We start from the raw sequence: 14,583 nt of genomic DNA, 5'->3' as shown, positions 1-14,583 counted from the left end.
GGGGCGCCATTGCTTGCCCTCACCTTCCACTGGATATGACTGCTAACCCTTGTCTGAAACTTCTCTCCCTTAACGTTAAGGGGCTTAATTCTCCTAATAAACAGCACCAGATATGGCGCTACCTCTTGCAGCAGCAACACAATATAATCCTCCTTCAGGAGACACACCTGATGAAAGCTGATGTCCCTCGAATGGCTCATACCCGATATCCCCTCCAATTTTGGGCCTCAGCCTCCTCCTAAACAGCTGGTGTGGCAATACTCTGTGGCTTGGGCATCAGGCAGGGGCAATCTAAGGTCATCCGCAGCCGCGATGGTCGCTTCCTTTAAGTAGGGGTTCAGATGGGGGACCGGTCCCTCACCCTTTGCAACATATATGCGCCTAACCAGGCACAAGACCACTACCTTCTCGCCCACCTGAGGGAACACGTGCTGCAGGCGGATCCCTCTCATATCATAGGAGGCGACCTCAACCTGGTGTGGGATGCCGACCTGGATCGTAGCGACGGATCTTTCCACGGGGCAGGGGCTATGTCTCCCACCTTGAAAAAGCAATCGGCGGACCTCACTCTTCTCGACCCTTGGTGGTATCACTCTCCCGATGCACGTGACTATTCATACTATTCGCATGCACACCCTTCGTATTCACGTATCGACCACGTCTTTATCTCGCATGCTCTGCTAGGCGAGACTTTATCTGCCTCCATGTCTGACAACTCTGTCTCTGATCATGCTCATGTGGAGCTTCTTTTGCGCCACTGCTTTACACGCACTCCCCGCCCGCCCCGCTGGCGCCTTCCTCCACAAGTCCTTCGAGATCCGGTAGATGTGGTGGAATTAAGAACAATCATTGACTCGTACTTCGAGCTGAATGATCTTCCCGAAACCCCCTTTCCTGTGGTATGGGACGCCTTTAAGGCCACTATCTGCGGCCATATCACGTCCATAGCGATTGCACGGGCACGGGAAGTGCGCCTCTTCGAGGATAACCTCTCAAGGCCCTTACAAAACTCGATCAGGAATGCCCTTCATTGGCTCACAAACGATGCCTGGCCCTTCTTCGTGGCCAGCTGTGGGCCCATAGAACCAATAAAGCTGAACGGGCTCTGTTAACGCTGAAGCAGCGTTATTATGAGGGGGGAGACAAGGTGGGCACAGTCCTGGCCCGGCGCTTGCGGGCGCGCGCAGCCAAGGCTCACATAGCTCACATTTGAACTGGAGATGGCACATGTGCCACCACCGAGGCGTCCAAATGTGAGGCTTTTCATGCGTATTACTCCACTCTATTCACCCAGGCACAATCATCCCCGGATCAGATACAGGCTCTGTTGGACACCTGTCCCTGGATCCCGCTCAGTCAATACCATGCTCGACAACTGGAAGAACCGATTACACGAGAAGAACTTGCGGGGGTTTTGAAGGACCTTCCTCTCGGAAAGTCCCCAGGGCCGGATGGCCTTCCCCTCTCCTTTTACCACATGTTTTTGCCACAGCTCCAGACCCACCTCGTCCGCCTTTATAACTTTTTTGCTGCTAACGTAGGGCCGTCTCCGTCCATGGGACTGGTCGAAATCGCCCAAATCCCTAAGCCAGGCAAGGACCCTGCCCTTTGCTCGCCCTTCCGTCCCATAGCTCTTTTGAATACGGACCTTAAACTCTACACTAAAATATTAGCTAAATGGCTTGAGCCACATTTACCTGGCTTCATTGAACCGGATCAGGTCGGTTTCATTCGACATCGTCAAGGTGCAGACAATGTGTGCCGTATCGCGCACCTGGTGGGCAAGGCCAGCAACTGGAACATTCCTGCATGCCTTCTGTCGCTTGACGCGGAGAAGGCGTTTGACCGTGTGGACTGGACCTTTCTCCGGGCAGTCTTACACAAAATTGGGCTGGGCCCCTTGATGATAGCCCGGATCATGGCCCCCTACCTTTCCCCGATGGCACAGGTGCGGGTCAATGGGCAACTCTCTGCACCCATCTCGTTACATAGAGGCACTCGGCAGGGATGCCCTCTCTCACCCCTGCTATTTGCCCTTGTTGTAGAACCCCCTTGCCACCTTGATCCACCAAGCCCCTGACATTCATGGCATTCCCCTCGGAGGTCAGTCTCACAAGGTGACTCTCTTTGCCGACGATCTTCTCCTTACATTATCACAGCCATACGCCTCTCTCCCGGCCCTTCTGACCCTACTTCGTTCCTTTGAGTCGGCCTCTGGACTGAAAATTAACCACGAGAAATCTTGGGCCCTTAACCTTACGATCCCTCGGGATGAGATCCCCTTGCTCCAGTCGCTAGTCCCTTATCAGTGGACTCCTCATTCTGTCCGATACCTCGGGCTTCAACTAACACCCACTCTCTCCCCTTGGTCCCAAATTAACTGGCAGGACTGCCGGAAAACGGTGCTCGAGGATCTGCGAGCATGGAAAACTCTCACTCTCTGTTAGGTCGACTGCATGCAATTAAAATGTCGATACTCCCCAAAATCCTACATCTCTTTCAGTCTCTTCCGACTCCCATTCCGCACCACCAGATCAGAGGCCTTCAACGCGAAAACACCAAGTTCATCTGGGGGGGGGGGGGCACAGGCCGCGCTTTCCCCATAGAATCCTTATGTCGCCTCGCGATAGAGGTGGTCTGGCTTGCCCCAACTTGTTGAAATATTACTGCTCCTCTCACCTTCGCATTATATCGGAATGGATGGCGTGGAAAAGTGAGAAGGTGTGGTTCCATATGGACAGGGCGGTGACTGGGAGATCCATCTGGGACCTTCCTTGGCTGCCCCGGGCTTCACGCTCGCGCAGCGCCTATATGGCTCTTCCTACTAGGACAGTGCTTGACATCTGGGACAAAGTAGCTATCCCCAAGGGCCTCACTGATTTTCCGTCCCCCCGATACCCCTGTCGCTGGGAATCTCCACTTTCCACCAGCAGTACGCCCTCAGGTGTTTTTGGACTGGCTCAATGGTGGATGTCGGACGATTAGGGATCTCTTCCTGGGTGGTGTATTTAAAACCTTTAACCAGTGCAAGGCAGACTTACAGCTTTCGGAGGGGGCCAGATTACAATATATTCAACTCCGACATTGGATACACGCATCTTCCCTGGCGCAGGCGGCCACTCGGGCACTTACGTCTTTTGAGCGTTTAGTGCATTCCTTCGACAACTCTAAAGGGCTCATATTACGCACCTACCATGTTTTACAACATCCTCCACTTACCCCATCCCACAATTACCAGCGCCGTTGGCAAGCGGACACTTCCTTGGAAATAACTCCTGCTCAGTGGGATCGTTTGTGGCGCGATATCCCGAAAGTCTATCGCTGTATCTCTCAGCGGGAAATCGCATATAAGATCATGATCCAGTGGTACTACACGCCTCTCAGATTGCACAAAATGTTCCCCGCAACCTCTCCTCTTTGTTGGAGGTGCTCGAGCTCCCCGGGTGACTTTCTTCCTATTTGGTGGTCCTGCTCCTTCTTGACCTCGTACTGGAAAGAGATCCTCAGCCATTTAAAAGTGGTGCTTGGCTTTCCCCTGCCTGCGACTCCAGCCACAGTCATCCTCGGACTCAAACCTGCCAATCTGTGCGCACTCACACGCAAGGACTGGCACATCTCCCTTCACATGCTAGGTGCTGCTAAACAGCTCATTGCCCTGTATTGGAAGAAGGCGGTCAGTGTTTGGTTTACGCGTTTATGGCACACCATAACCATGGAATTGCTTACTGCACGCCTGCAATCCCGTGACTCTCACTTCACTAAATTGTGGCAACCACTAGTCTCCCACCTATGTAAACTGAAGCATGCCTGCTTCCAACCCCCGAAACTCCGAACCCTGTGCCTTTTTGATGACCCAGTCTATCCCCCTGATCCAGAATAGACCCCGCACTCCCGGTCTGCTCCTTCCTGGGGCCCAGCACACTCCCAACACGGGAAGCACCTGCTGCTGCATGCCTTGTGCGCCCTCACGCCCCCTTCTTCTCACTGCTTGAGGTCTGTCCTTGGACCCGCTGGAACTGTACTCCCGGCCCTCCCCCCACTGTGCTCTCCTCACCCGCCTCTCCTATCTGTCTCTCACTCTTCTCTTTCGACTTGTTCTTTGCTCCTCTCACATTTGGGACTTGATCATGTGACTGCCTTCTTTTGCGGCCGGCCCGCTATGGGCTGGAAGCGACTAGCTGTGTAGCCCCGTAGTTGTGTCGCTTGGTGGGGCATACTATGGTTGCTCTTCGGTAGCTTGTTTGAGGTATGCGGTCGACTCACTAAAGGGTTATAGGCGGTATGCTGTGTTCACGAATGGTATCCCACTGCCTATTGTGAAGATGAAACCAACAGCGCAAAACAACACAATAGACTATGCACTGGGCTCTATCCTCTCACTCCTCCCCTCTCTTTTCTTTTTTCTCCTCTATTCTGTGCTTTCTTCATCTGTTCATCCCTTCTCCCTTCCTCTCTCTCATCTGGCTCTCAGGGGGCTCTCTGGCCCCCCTCTCTTTTTCTTCTTCCTCTCTTCTGTATCTTCTCCTCCATTGGTGTTAAATTGTTTACTGTTGGTCCTATTATACGAAGGAGCTCTAAAATGGCATCTACCACCTACGATTGTTTTATGACGCGGCCGGCCCTGTTTGGGTTGTAGGCGGCTTGCTTTGTATTCCAACATTATTGCAATGCCTTATATTGTTTTTCATAAGCATATTGAACGCTCATCAAACTTCACGGCCGGCCCACTGTGGGGTTGTAGGCGGCTTGCTGTGTACAAGATATGTCTCCTAGTCTTTAAATTAAAAAAAATAGTTGAAAAGAAAGAGGGCTAAAGACCAACTAATGGTGGAAGGATGACCTTCCATGTAATTTGACTCTGGTAATTATACATTTCATTAAGCATCAGAAATTTAGAAGATGTGTTTTGGGATTTCAAAATCTGAAGTTTTGAAGGCATCTTATGGTTCCACAAATAGAAGCACATTCATGGCTTTAGTAGGAAAATCTGAATGGCTGGCTCTTTCAACAGTTTTAGCAATAACACTTAGCTTTGGGTCAGAAAATACAGGGAAAATAATTTCAATCTGTGGTCCAGCGAAAAAGAACAGAGGCAGAGAAGGTCCAGTATTTTGTGCAGACGGGGTCAGTAATCAGCCATTCGTTTTTGCTTTTCTATCCATAGAAGGCCATTTTCTGATCCGCATCCAATAGGTTATTATAATGCAAGTAAAAAAAGAACAAATATCTCACCTTCTTGACGTTCTTTATCTTTTTGTCCACATCAGGATCCCCAGTAGTTTCTGCAGCAATGGAACTGTTCTGTAAATTATGTGATTCTGAGTCCAATGACGGTTCTGGAGATAGATCAGATTTAACTTCCTGGACCATTTAAGAAAACAATAACATTAAACAGAGATACCCAGCACAATGTTGAGCATCTTCATTAAACATATTGCAAATCAATGAAACAAAATTATTTGCTATATAAATTGCTCTGTAGAAACAATTTCAAAATTTCATTAAATAATGAATATTTTCGATGGTGATTGATAATAAATGGTGTAAGCCACAAACCCCTAACGTTCGTGGGAAAAGGAAAACAAAATAGAATCTAAACAATTCATCTTAGGATGCTACCTAAAAAATCCTCTTTGGGAGTGGGAATAAAAACAAGCCACAGTTCTGGATTTTGGAACCTACTCAAAGCACAGGGATTACAGTTCTTAGAATTTATGCCAGATGATTCTAAAACAATTCCACCTTTTCCAAAAGTGATTAATTCTGACACAGGTTGATTGAGTGCTGCAGGTTAATATGGGAATTAATACCTCATTGCAATATATTTAACTGGATTCATTCACATAAATGTTTCAATTGTTAATAAATATTTTCAACATAGGGACCTTAACACGCATAATAAAAACTTGAGTAGGGGAAACCTATTTTCATTTCACTCATAGGGTGCTATTCAGGTACAAAAACATCTCCCTAGCAATCACACTGGTGTTGGGGGGGAAAGAGTATGCAATCTGAGTGACTCGACAAACAAGTAGCACTAAGAAGCACAAACAGGCACTACCAAAGTGATAAACCCACTCACTTTAGCAGCGCCTGAAAGCTTACCAATCACAGAGCATATTGCAACGCAGCAAAGTCGACGCGAGGAGACGCACAAGTCTGGTGCTGAATTACTGGCTGTACCCTGACGAGAAGAAGTGAGGAGTTGGGCGATTAAACACTGGAAACAACAGGTGTTGCCCCCGGTGACTGGTACACTTACGGAAACTGTGGACTGCCACTACATGTCTGCTCCTGACCTGGGGAAAAGCCGTGGATCTTCGAGGGGGGATCGGAAGCCTCGCCCTTACTAGCCTGTCCCTAAAGTGGAGACTCTTGGCAGCGGAGTATTGGCCCCATCAAACTAAGGAAGACAATGGGCAGAACTGACAAGACACAACCCAAACTCCCCTTCGAACAAAAGCACTTTCAGTCGCAGGACGCGTCCTCCTGTGCGACTACTCGGACCCCTCCGCCTGCAGAGGAAGAGCTGGATCTTCGCAGTCTGCTGTTATCAATAGAAAAGGGCCTACAGAACGGTATCACGTCACTGGGCACGAAGATCGACGCCGTTTCCTTCCGGATGGACAGGATGGGGGAGAGGCTGGATAAGCACGCGGAAAGACTAGATGTGTCTGAAAGACGGATAACGGAAGTTGAGGAGGCGTAGACAACTTTGAACGCGGACCACAACAACTGGAGAGGATCGCGCGGGCACTGCAAGACAAGACGGAAGATTTGGAGGCCCGCTCGAGGCCCTGTAATCTGCGGATAACTGGGCTGCCGGAGACGACGCAAACGGGCAATATGGAGCGAGGGTGGTTCCGGGACAGACGCATGCTGGTATAAGAGGTTTTTACATCTTACTCGTTGTAAACAGAGCGACCTCCGCCCGCAAGTGACAAACACCACAATAGTTTACTCAGTTGGAGGAGGGAGGAGGGGTGGTGTGGGAGGTCTCTGAAAGGGACGATGCGCGACCGAGTTGTGGGTGGTCTGCTGTGGGAGGGGGGAGGGGTGGGTAGGACTGGGAACCTATTGTTGTTCCCTAAGTTGGGGAGGTTAGAGATGTTGAGTCAAGAGGTACAGTAAAAATGTCAGCCACAGGCTTTAGGACGCTCTTCGAAGCATAATAGTCAGAAGAACAAGTTACTTACCTTCGGTAACGATGTATCTGTAAGAAACATTAGTTAGTTAGATTCCTCACCTTAGAATATCCCCAGGCGTCAGACTGGATCCGGAAGATTTTTGTAGCAATACCCCTTGCACGTCGCTAGCCGTCGTCTGCGGCTCCGCGTCCGTCGTTGGCGTCGTGCGCCGGAATGACGTCGGAGTACTTAGACGCCGCCCTCGCGCGCTGACGTCAGTTCTTGTACATAGCTTTCCGCGCCAGGAACGCAGAGCCATGCAAGAGACCGACACTGGTGCCAAAAAATATAGGGCCCTGAAAAGGATAGCCTTAACCCTAGATGTCGGTTCGCAGAACGGGGAGGATGGGTGGGTCGGTGAGGAATCTAACTAACTAATGTTTCTTACAGATACATCGTTACCGAAGGTAAGTAACTTGTTCATCTGAAAGAAACACGTTAGTTAGATTCCTCACCTTAGAATAGATACCCAAGCAATACCAACCCCGGTGGTGGGTCTGCGAACCAAGATCACACCAGAAAGTCATGGAGGACAGAACGGCCAAAGAAGCCATCCCTCTGGACTTGGCTGTCTAGGCAATAGTGCCTGGCAAACATGTGCAGCGAAGCCCACGTCGCCGCCTGACAGATGTCCTGCAAAGGGACTCCCCGTCCAAAAGCAGTAGTAGCCGCCGTGGCCCGAGTAGAATGGGCTCGCAGCCCAACAGGAGGGTCCTTTTTTGCCAAGGAATAACAGAGTTTTATACACAAAACGACCCACCGGGAGATGGTCCGTTTGTGCACAGCTTTTCCCTTCTTAGCACCCACGTAGCCAACGAAAGCTGGTCGTCCACCCGGAACTGTTTCGTGCGGTCCAAATAAAAGGAGAGCGCACGTTTTGGGTCCAGACGGTGGAGCCGCTCTTCCTCTTTGGAAGGATGCGGAGGTGGAAAGAAGGTGGGCAAGGTGACAGATTGCCCAAGATGAAAGGGGGTCACCACTTTCGGTAGAAAGGAAGGACGAGGCCGAAGGACAACCTTGTCCGGATGAACAGATAGAAAAGGAGGCTTGGACGACAGAGCCTGGAGCTCACTCACCCAGCTAGCCGAGGTGATGGCTACCAGGAAAGCAGTCTTAAGAGTGAGAAGACGAAGAGGACAATTGTGAAGAGGCTCAAAGGGAGCGCACATCAGAAATGTTAAGACAAGATTCAAGTCCCACTGAGGCATTACGAAAGGGACAGGAGGGAACGTGTGAGTAATGCCTTTAAGAAAGCGTGACACTACAGGGGACTTGAAAAGAGAGGGCTGATCAGGAAGCCGTAAGAAGGCAGAGATGGCAGCAAGATAACCTTTCAAGGTGCCCAGGGCAGAGCCTTGCCGGGCCAAAGAAAGAAGAGGAGAACCTCAGAAAGAGGGGCGGAAAGGGGATCCACAGCCTTTGCTGTGCACCATGCCACAAATTTGTTCCACCGGCAGGCGTATACCGTCTTTGTGGAGGGACGCCTGGCTGCCAGAATGATATCACAGACTTCAGGAGGCAAGTCAAATGGCATCAACTGCCGCCGCTCAATCTCCACGCATGGAGGTGGAGGCTGGACAGGTTCGGGTGGAGGACCGTCCCCTGCTGCTGCGACAGAAGATCCTCCCGAAGGGGCAGACGCATCGGAGGATCAGTCAACATACTGAGTAGCTCGGGATACCAGTACCTTCGTGCCCAATCCGGAGCCACCAAGATGACTTGGACCCAGTCGCGCCTGATCTTCTACAGCACTCTGGGCAGAAGTGGTATAGGCGGAAAGGCGTACAAAAGACCGCAACTCCACTCGCGATGAAAAGAGTCGCCTAGCGAGTGCCGCCTTGGAAATTCCAACGCGCAGAACTGCTGACATTGCGCGTTCTCGTCGGTGGCGAATAGATCTAACCAAGGCTCTCCCCACTGCTGAAAGAGACCTTGCACCACCTCGGAGTTCAGACGCCATTCGTGATCCATCATGCACCGGCGGCTGAGTTCATCTGCTCTGGTGTTCAGAGAGCCCGCCAGATGTTGAACCACCAGGGTGATGCCTTGGTGTTCCAGCCATGTCCAGAGGCGCAGAGCCTCCTGACAAAGGGTCCATGACCCCACCCCGCCCTGTTTGTTGCAATACCACATGGCGGTGGTGTTGTCCGTGAACACCTGCACGACACTTCCCCGGACAGAGGGAAGGAAGGCTTTCAGTGCAAGTCGGATCGCTCTCAGCTCCAACAAGTTGATGTGGAGGCGAGACTCCGCCGGAGACCAGAGTCCTCTGATCTCCGCCTCTCCCATATGGCCACCCCATCCCAGGAGGGACGCATCCATCACGACGACATGCTCCGGTAGGGGTAGGGAGAGGCTCTTGCCCGCGACCCAATCGCGGTCCGTGAGCCACCACTGCAACTGCTGTGCAGTGCCCTCCAAAATCAAGACATGGTCGGACAGGTTGCCGTGATGCTGGGCCCACTGAAACTTCAGGTCCCACTGCAGAGCCCGCATGCGCCGCCTGGCGTGATGCACTAGTAGGATGCAGGAGGCCATCAGCCCCAGAAGCCGCAACACTAGCCTGACCGAAACCCAGGATAGAGGCCGAAAGATGGGAATCAGGGCCTGTATATCCCGGACCCGCTGTTCCGGTGGATGGACACGGAACTGCGCCGAATCGAGAACCGCTCCGATGAAGAGGAGCTTCTGAGAGGGGCTCAGGTGTGATTTCGGCACGTTGATGGAAAACCCCAGCAAATGCAGGAGATCCGCCGTAGTCTGGAGGTGGGAGACGACTGCCTGGGGCGAGCCCGCCTTCAACAACCAGTCGTCGAGATAGGGGAAGACTGGAACCCCTGATCTGCGCAGATGAGCTGCGACCACCGCCATCACTTTCGTGAACACCCGAGGGTCACTGGTAAGGTCGAAGGGGAGCACGGTGAACTGAAAGTGCTCCTGACCCACCGTGAACCGCAGGTAACGCCGGTGGGCCGGCAGGACGGGGATATGGAAATATGCGTCCTGCAAGTCCAACGCTACCATCCAGTCTCCAGGGTCTAGGGCAGCTAGAACCTGAGCCAAAGTCAACATTTTGAACCGTTCCTTCCGGAGGAAGGCATTGACGTTCCTGAGGTCCAAGATAGGGCGTAGGCCTCCTTTGCCCTTCTTGGGAACCAGAAAGTAGTGCGAATAACAACCACGACCTACTTCTGGGCTCGGAACGCGCTCGACGGCCTCTTTGGCCAAGAGGGCCGAAACTTCCTCTCGCAGAAGATTCAAATGATCCTCCGAGATACGGTGGTGCTGCGGTGGCATGGCTGGAGGAGTAGTCTCGAAGGGGAGGGAGTAGCCCCTGCGGACGATTTGCAGCACCCACCTGTCCGAAGTAATGGTACGCCAGTGGAGCAGGTGATGGCGAACCCGGCCTCCCACTGGCGAGGAATGGGCCTGAAAGCTCGGACTAGGAAGGCTTTGAGGCGGATGCTGCCGGGCTGGATGTGGACTGACCGCGTTGTCCTCCAGTACCGCCTCAGCGGAAACCACGTCCGCGACCGCGTTCAGGCTGGTTCTGCGGCCGGTGGCTAAGCGGACGTGAGGAGGTGCCCCTTCCTTGGCCACGAAAGGAGCGAAAAGCGGAAGTTTGTGGCCGCGGGGCTGAGAGGCCCAAGGACTTGGCCGTAGCCCGGGAGTCCTTGAAGCGAGCCAGCGCACTGTCCGCTTTCTCACCAAAAAGGCGAGTGCCATCAAAAGGCATGTCCATGAGAGTGCTCTGGACATCCCCTGAAAAGGACGTGGACCGCAGCCAGGCGTGCCGTCGAAGCGCCACCGTGGTAGAAATCACCCTAGCCAGCGAGTCCGTAGTGTCGAGTCCACATCGGATTGCATGGCGCGCTGCATCTCTCCCATCGGCTAGAGCTGGGGAAAGCCGTGCCCGGGCCTCCTTCGGGCACAGGGTCAGCACGTCCTCCACTGTATCCCACAGAGAGTGGGAATAACGGTCCAAGAGACAGGCGGTGTTCAAAGACCGCAGGCCCAAACGGAGCGAGGAGAACAGCTTCTTACCGAACTGTTCCAGTCTCTTGGAATCCCGGTCCGGAGGAGCGGACGGGAAGGAGGATTGGGAGGTAGAGGCCTGGATAACCAGATTCTCGGGGGTGGGGTGTTGGGACAGAAAACTGGGGTCGCCCAGAGCAGGGCGGTGGCGCCTGGCAACGTTCCTATCCACAGGAGGGACTGTGGAGGGCTTGGACCAGGTGCCCTGCAGAACGTCAATGAGGGCCTCATTGAATTGCAGCAGAGGCTCAGTGGAGCATGCGGCAGACTGAAGCACCTCAGTGAGGATGTTAGTCCTCACAGCCACGGCAGGCAGCTCAAGCCCAAGGGCCGCGGCCGCCTTGCGCAGCACCACAGAAAAAGCTGCACCCTCCTCCGAAGCCACAGTCGGAGGAGAGATGAATCCAGTGTCCGGTGAGGTATCCAATCCACTGTCCTCCCCCAGTTCATCTGCCCAGTCCTGAGAAAGTCGCTCCTGAAGGGCCATAGGGTCCTCAGACCCCTCCCATTCGCCCCCGTCATCTGATTCCTGGTAAACAGGAGGAATGATCGGAGCCGGTCGATAGACAATATGTGTCTCTAGCGGCGTCGGGTGCGGCGCCGCATCGGCGTCGGGACCGGACAGGGGCTGAACCGGGGATCGACGTCGACCGGAGTCGGCGTCGGGAGTGGTACCGGTGTCGGCGCCGGCGGAGGAGGTGTGACGAGGTCGACCGGCGTCGAGGGGGCCCAGGCTCGGGCCCCTCGGGGACCTGTGGCGTCGGGGCCGGAGCCTCTAACGGCGCCGGGGCCGGAGCCGCCGGCACGCGAGGTCGCCCAGTCGAGTCCGCGGGGCCCGAAGGCGCGCCAGCGGGGCCAGCTCCTCATGGCCGAGAGGAAGGCGCTGACCTCCGTTGGCGTCGCGTCAATCCCAGGGACCGGCGGGTATGGGGATTTGCGCGGCGCCTGCGGCTCCAGCGGAGCCGCGGGGGTGGAACCACCCGGACCCTCTGCCGAGTCGCGCGACCAGCGAGGGGAGGGGAGTCCGAAGAGCGGTGTTGCCTCTTGGACTTCTTAGAGCGCTTCGACTTACCCGAAGACTTCGAGCCAGACGAGCGACGATGTCGAGTGCGGCTCCGCGACCGATCCTTGGACCTCCTCCTGGACCGGGATCGAGAGGGGCGCGGAGCCGAGCGGCGAAGCTCGAGAAGCTTGCGGGACCACTCCCGCCTAGCTTTCGAGGTCAGGGCCATACAGTCGGAGCACGACTCCGCATCGTGGTCGAGGCCCAAGCAGTACAGGCACCGGCGGTGATGATCGGTCACCGACATCAGTCGGTGACAGTCGTCGCAGGCCTTGAAACCATGCATCCTAACGGCACCAGAGTCGAAAGTGACCAAAAAGAGTCGAAAAAGTTAGTAAAAAATTGACTAAAGGGGTAGCTCTCCCGGATCGGCGCTTACTGGCGTGGAAAAAAGAAGAACTGACGTCAGCGCGAGGGCGGCGTCTAAGTACTCCGATGACGTCATTCCGGCGCACGACGCCAACGACGGACGCGGAGCCGCAGACGACGCCTAGCGACGCGCAATGGGTATTGCTACAAAAATCTTCCGGATCCAGTCTGACGCCTGGGGATATTCTAAGGTGAGGAATCTAACTAACGTGTTTCTTTCAGATATGCTATGACAGGAACAACCGCTGAACAGAGACCACAAGACTCCCTCAGGAAGCTATCTTGGAACGTGAGGGGTCTGAATGACCATCGCAAAATGCGAAAAGTTCTGCAATATCTCAATAGACATAAGATAGACGTGGCCCTGTTGCAGGAGACGCACCTCCCTCTGCACAGTCCAATGATGTGATCCAGGGGCATGGAGGGTAATATAAATGCGGCAGGCTTTACTTCCCACGCTAGAGGAGTAATGACATAGGTGAACCCTAGATCCGACTACACACTAAAACTACTGAAGGCTGACGCAGGTGGGAGGTTCGTGATCTCTAGATGCCAGGGGCGAGGACTGGATCTTTTGTTGGTCAATGTATATGGCCCGAACTACGACTGCCTGGAGCTTTTTGCTGCGTTAGCTAACACTGTGAGCGGATGTGGGATGACGTACATGTTATGGGGAGGGGCCTTTAACTTTGTAAGGAGCCCGAGCTTAGATAGATCAGGGGGACCAATCAGGAGGACGGCATCAGCAGCCAGAGCTAAGGAAAGGGTATTGATTAGTCAAGGCCTTAAGGATGTTTGGAGTGAACTCCACCAGCTAGAAGGAGGTTTTACACACTACTCAGCCTATTATAATCTTCACACCAGGATAGACTATTGGCTGGCATCATTACCGCTTATCCCACAAATACGTGCGTGTCAGGTCCTAGCGCGCACACTGTCAGACCGCTCCCGCTACTTGTGGCCTTGTCCACCCCAAAGAAAACGATCCCCCCATTTACATGGCGATTTCCCCCACACTCATTGCTAGGCCCTCTTTTCAAAGAAACAATGGCTGAAGCCATCGAAACATTCTTCGCTAACAATATTGGGACTGTAAGCAGTTTTCAGACGGTATGGGAAGCCTTCAAAGTATATATTAGGGGGGTAGCCATGGCCAAACATTCAGGGGTACTCCACGACATCCGTCAGAGACTGTCTGCCCTGGAGCGTCAACTGGATGAGTTGGAGTCACGGCAGGCGTCAGGGACAGATGGGGAGCACGCGGAAGTAATTAAACAATTTTTGGAGGAGTTCCAGGAGGTAACGGACAGTGAAATGAAGCACCTGGGGAAATACGCTACAGCACGAGTATACGGAGAGGGGGACAGGCCGGGATCAGTGCTGGCAAACCTATAGAAAGCCAAATGTGATAAAACCTTAATTACAACAATCAGGTCGGAAGAGGGCGCCCTCCTCACTAAGGAAGCTGAGATAGCTAATAGATTTAAACCATATTACTCGGGCCTATACGCCTCACGCCTATCGGACATGGACGGGGAAATACTTGACTACCTGGAATATATTAAGCTGCTCTTCCTGTCTAACTCACTTAGAGAGTTCCTAGCCCTCCCTATTGAAAAGGACAAGATTCTGGAAGCACTGTCGGGAATGAGGATGAACAGTGCCCCAGGACCAGATGGTCTCACTGTAAACTTTTATAAGACCTTCATAGATTTATCACTTCCCCACCTTTCGGAATTATTCGACGACATGTGTGTCACGGGACAGATGCCGCCAACAATGAGGGAAGCTATGATAGTTGCCATTCCCAAACCAGGTAAACCCTGGGAGGAATGTGGGTCGTATAGGCCGCTCTCCTTACTGAATGTTGATGCAAAATTGTTTGCAAAATCTTTGGCGACTCGGCTGGCACTGCTAACTCCAGATCTG

At 53.2% G+C, this 14,583-nt stretch overlaps 1 protein-coding gene across 1 annotated transcript in view; it reads right to left on the bottom strand.

The window, feature by feature from the left end:
- EIF2A (eukaryotic translation initiation factor 2A) overlaps positions 1-14,583 on the bottom strand; it is a 292,108-nt gene that overhangs the window by 43,033 nt on the left and 234,492 nt on the right. Inside the window, exon 12 of the mRNA XM_085635113.1 lies at positions 5,233-5,361. Coding sequence (XP_085491239.1) covers positions 5,233-5,361 — 129 coding nt within the window. The remainder of the gene's footprint in view (positions 1-5,232; positions 5,362-14,583) is intronic.

Source organism: Triturus cristatus, chromosome 11 (genome assembly GCF_964204655.1).
Source record: "Triturus cristatus chromosome 11, aTriCri1.1, whole genome shotgun sequence".
NCBI lineage: Eukaryota > Metazoa > Chordata > Amphibia > Caudata > Salamandridae > Triturus > Triturus cristatus.
Note: the sequence above shows the minus strand (reverse complement) of the source record. Positions and strands in the feature narration are given on the sequence as shown.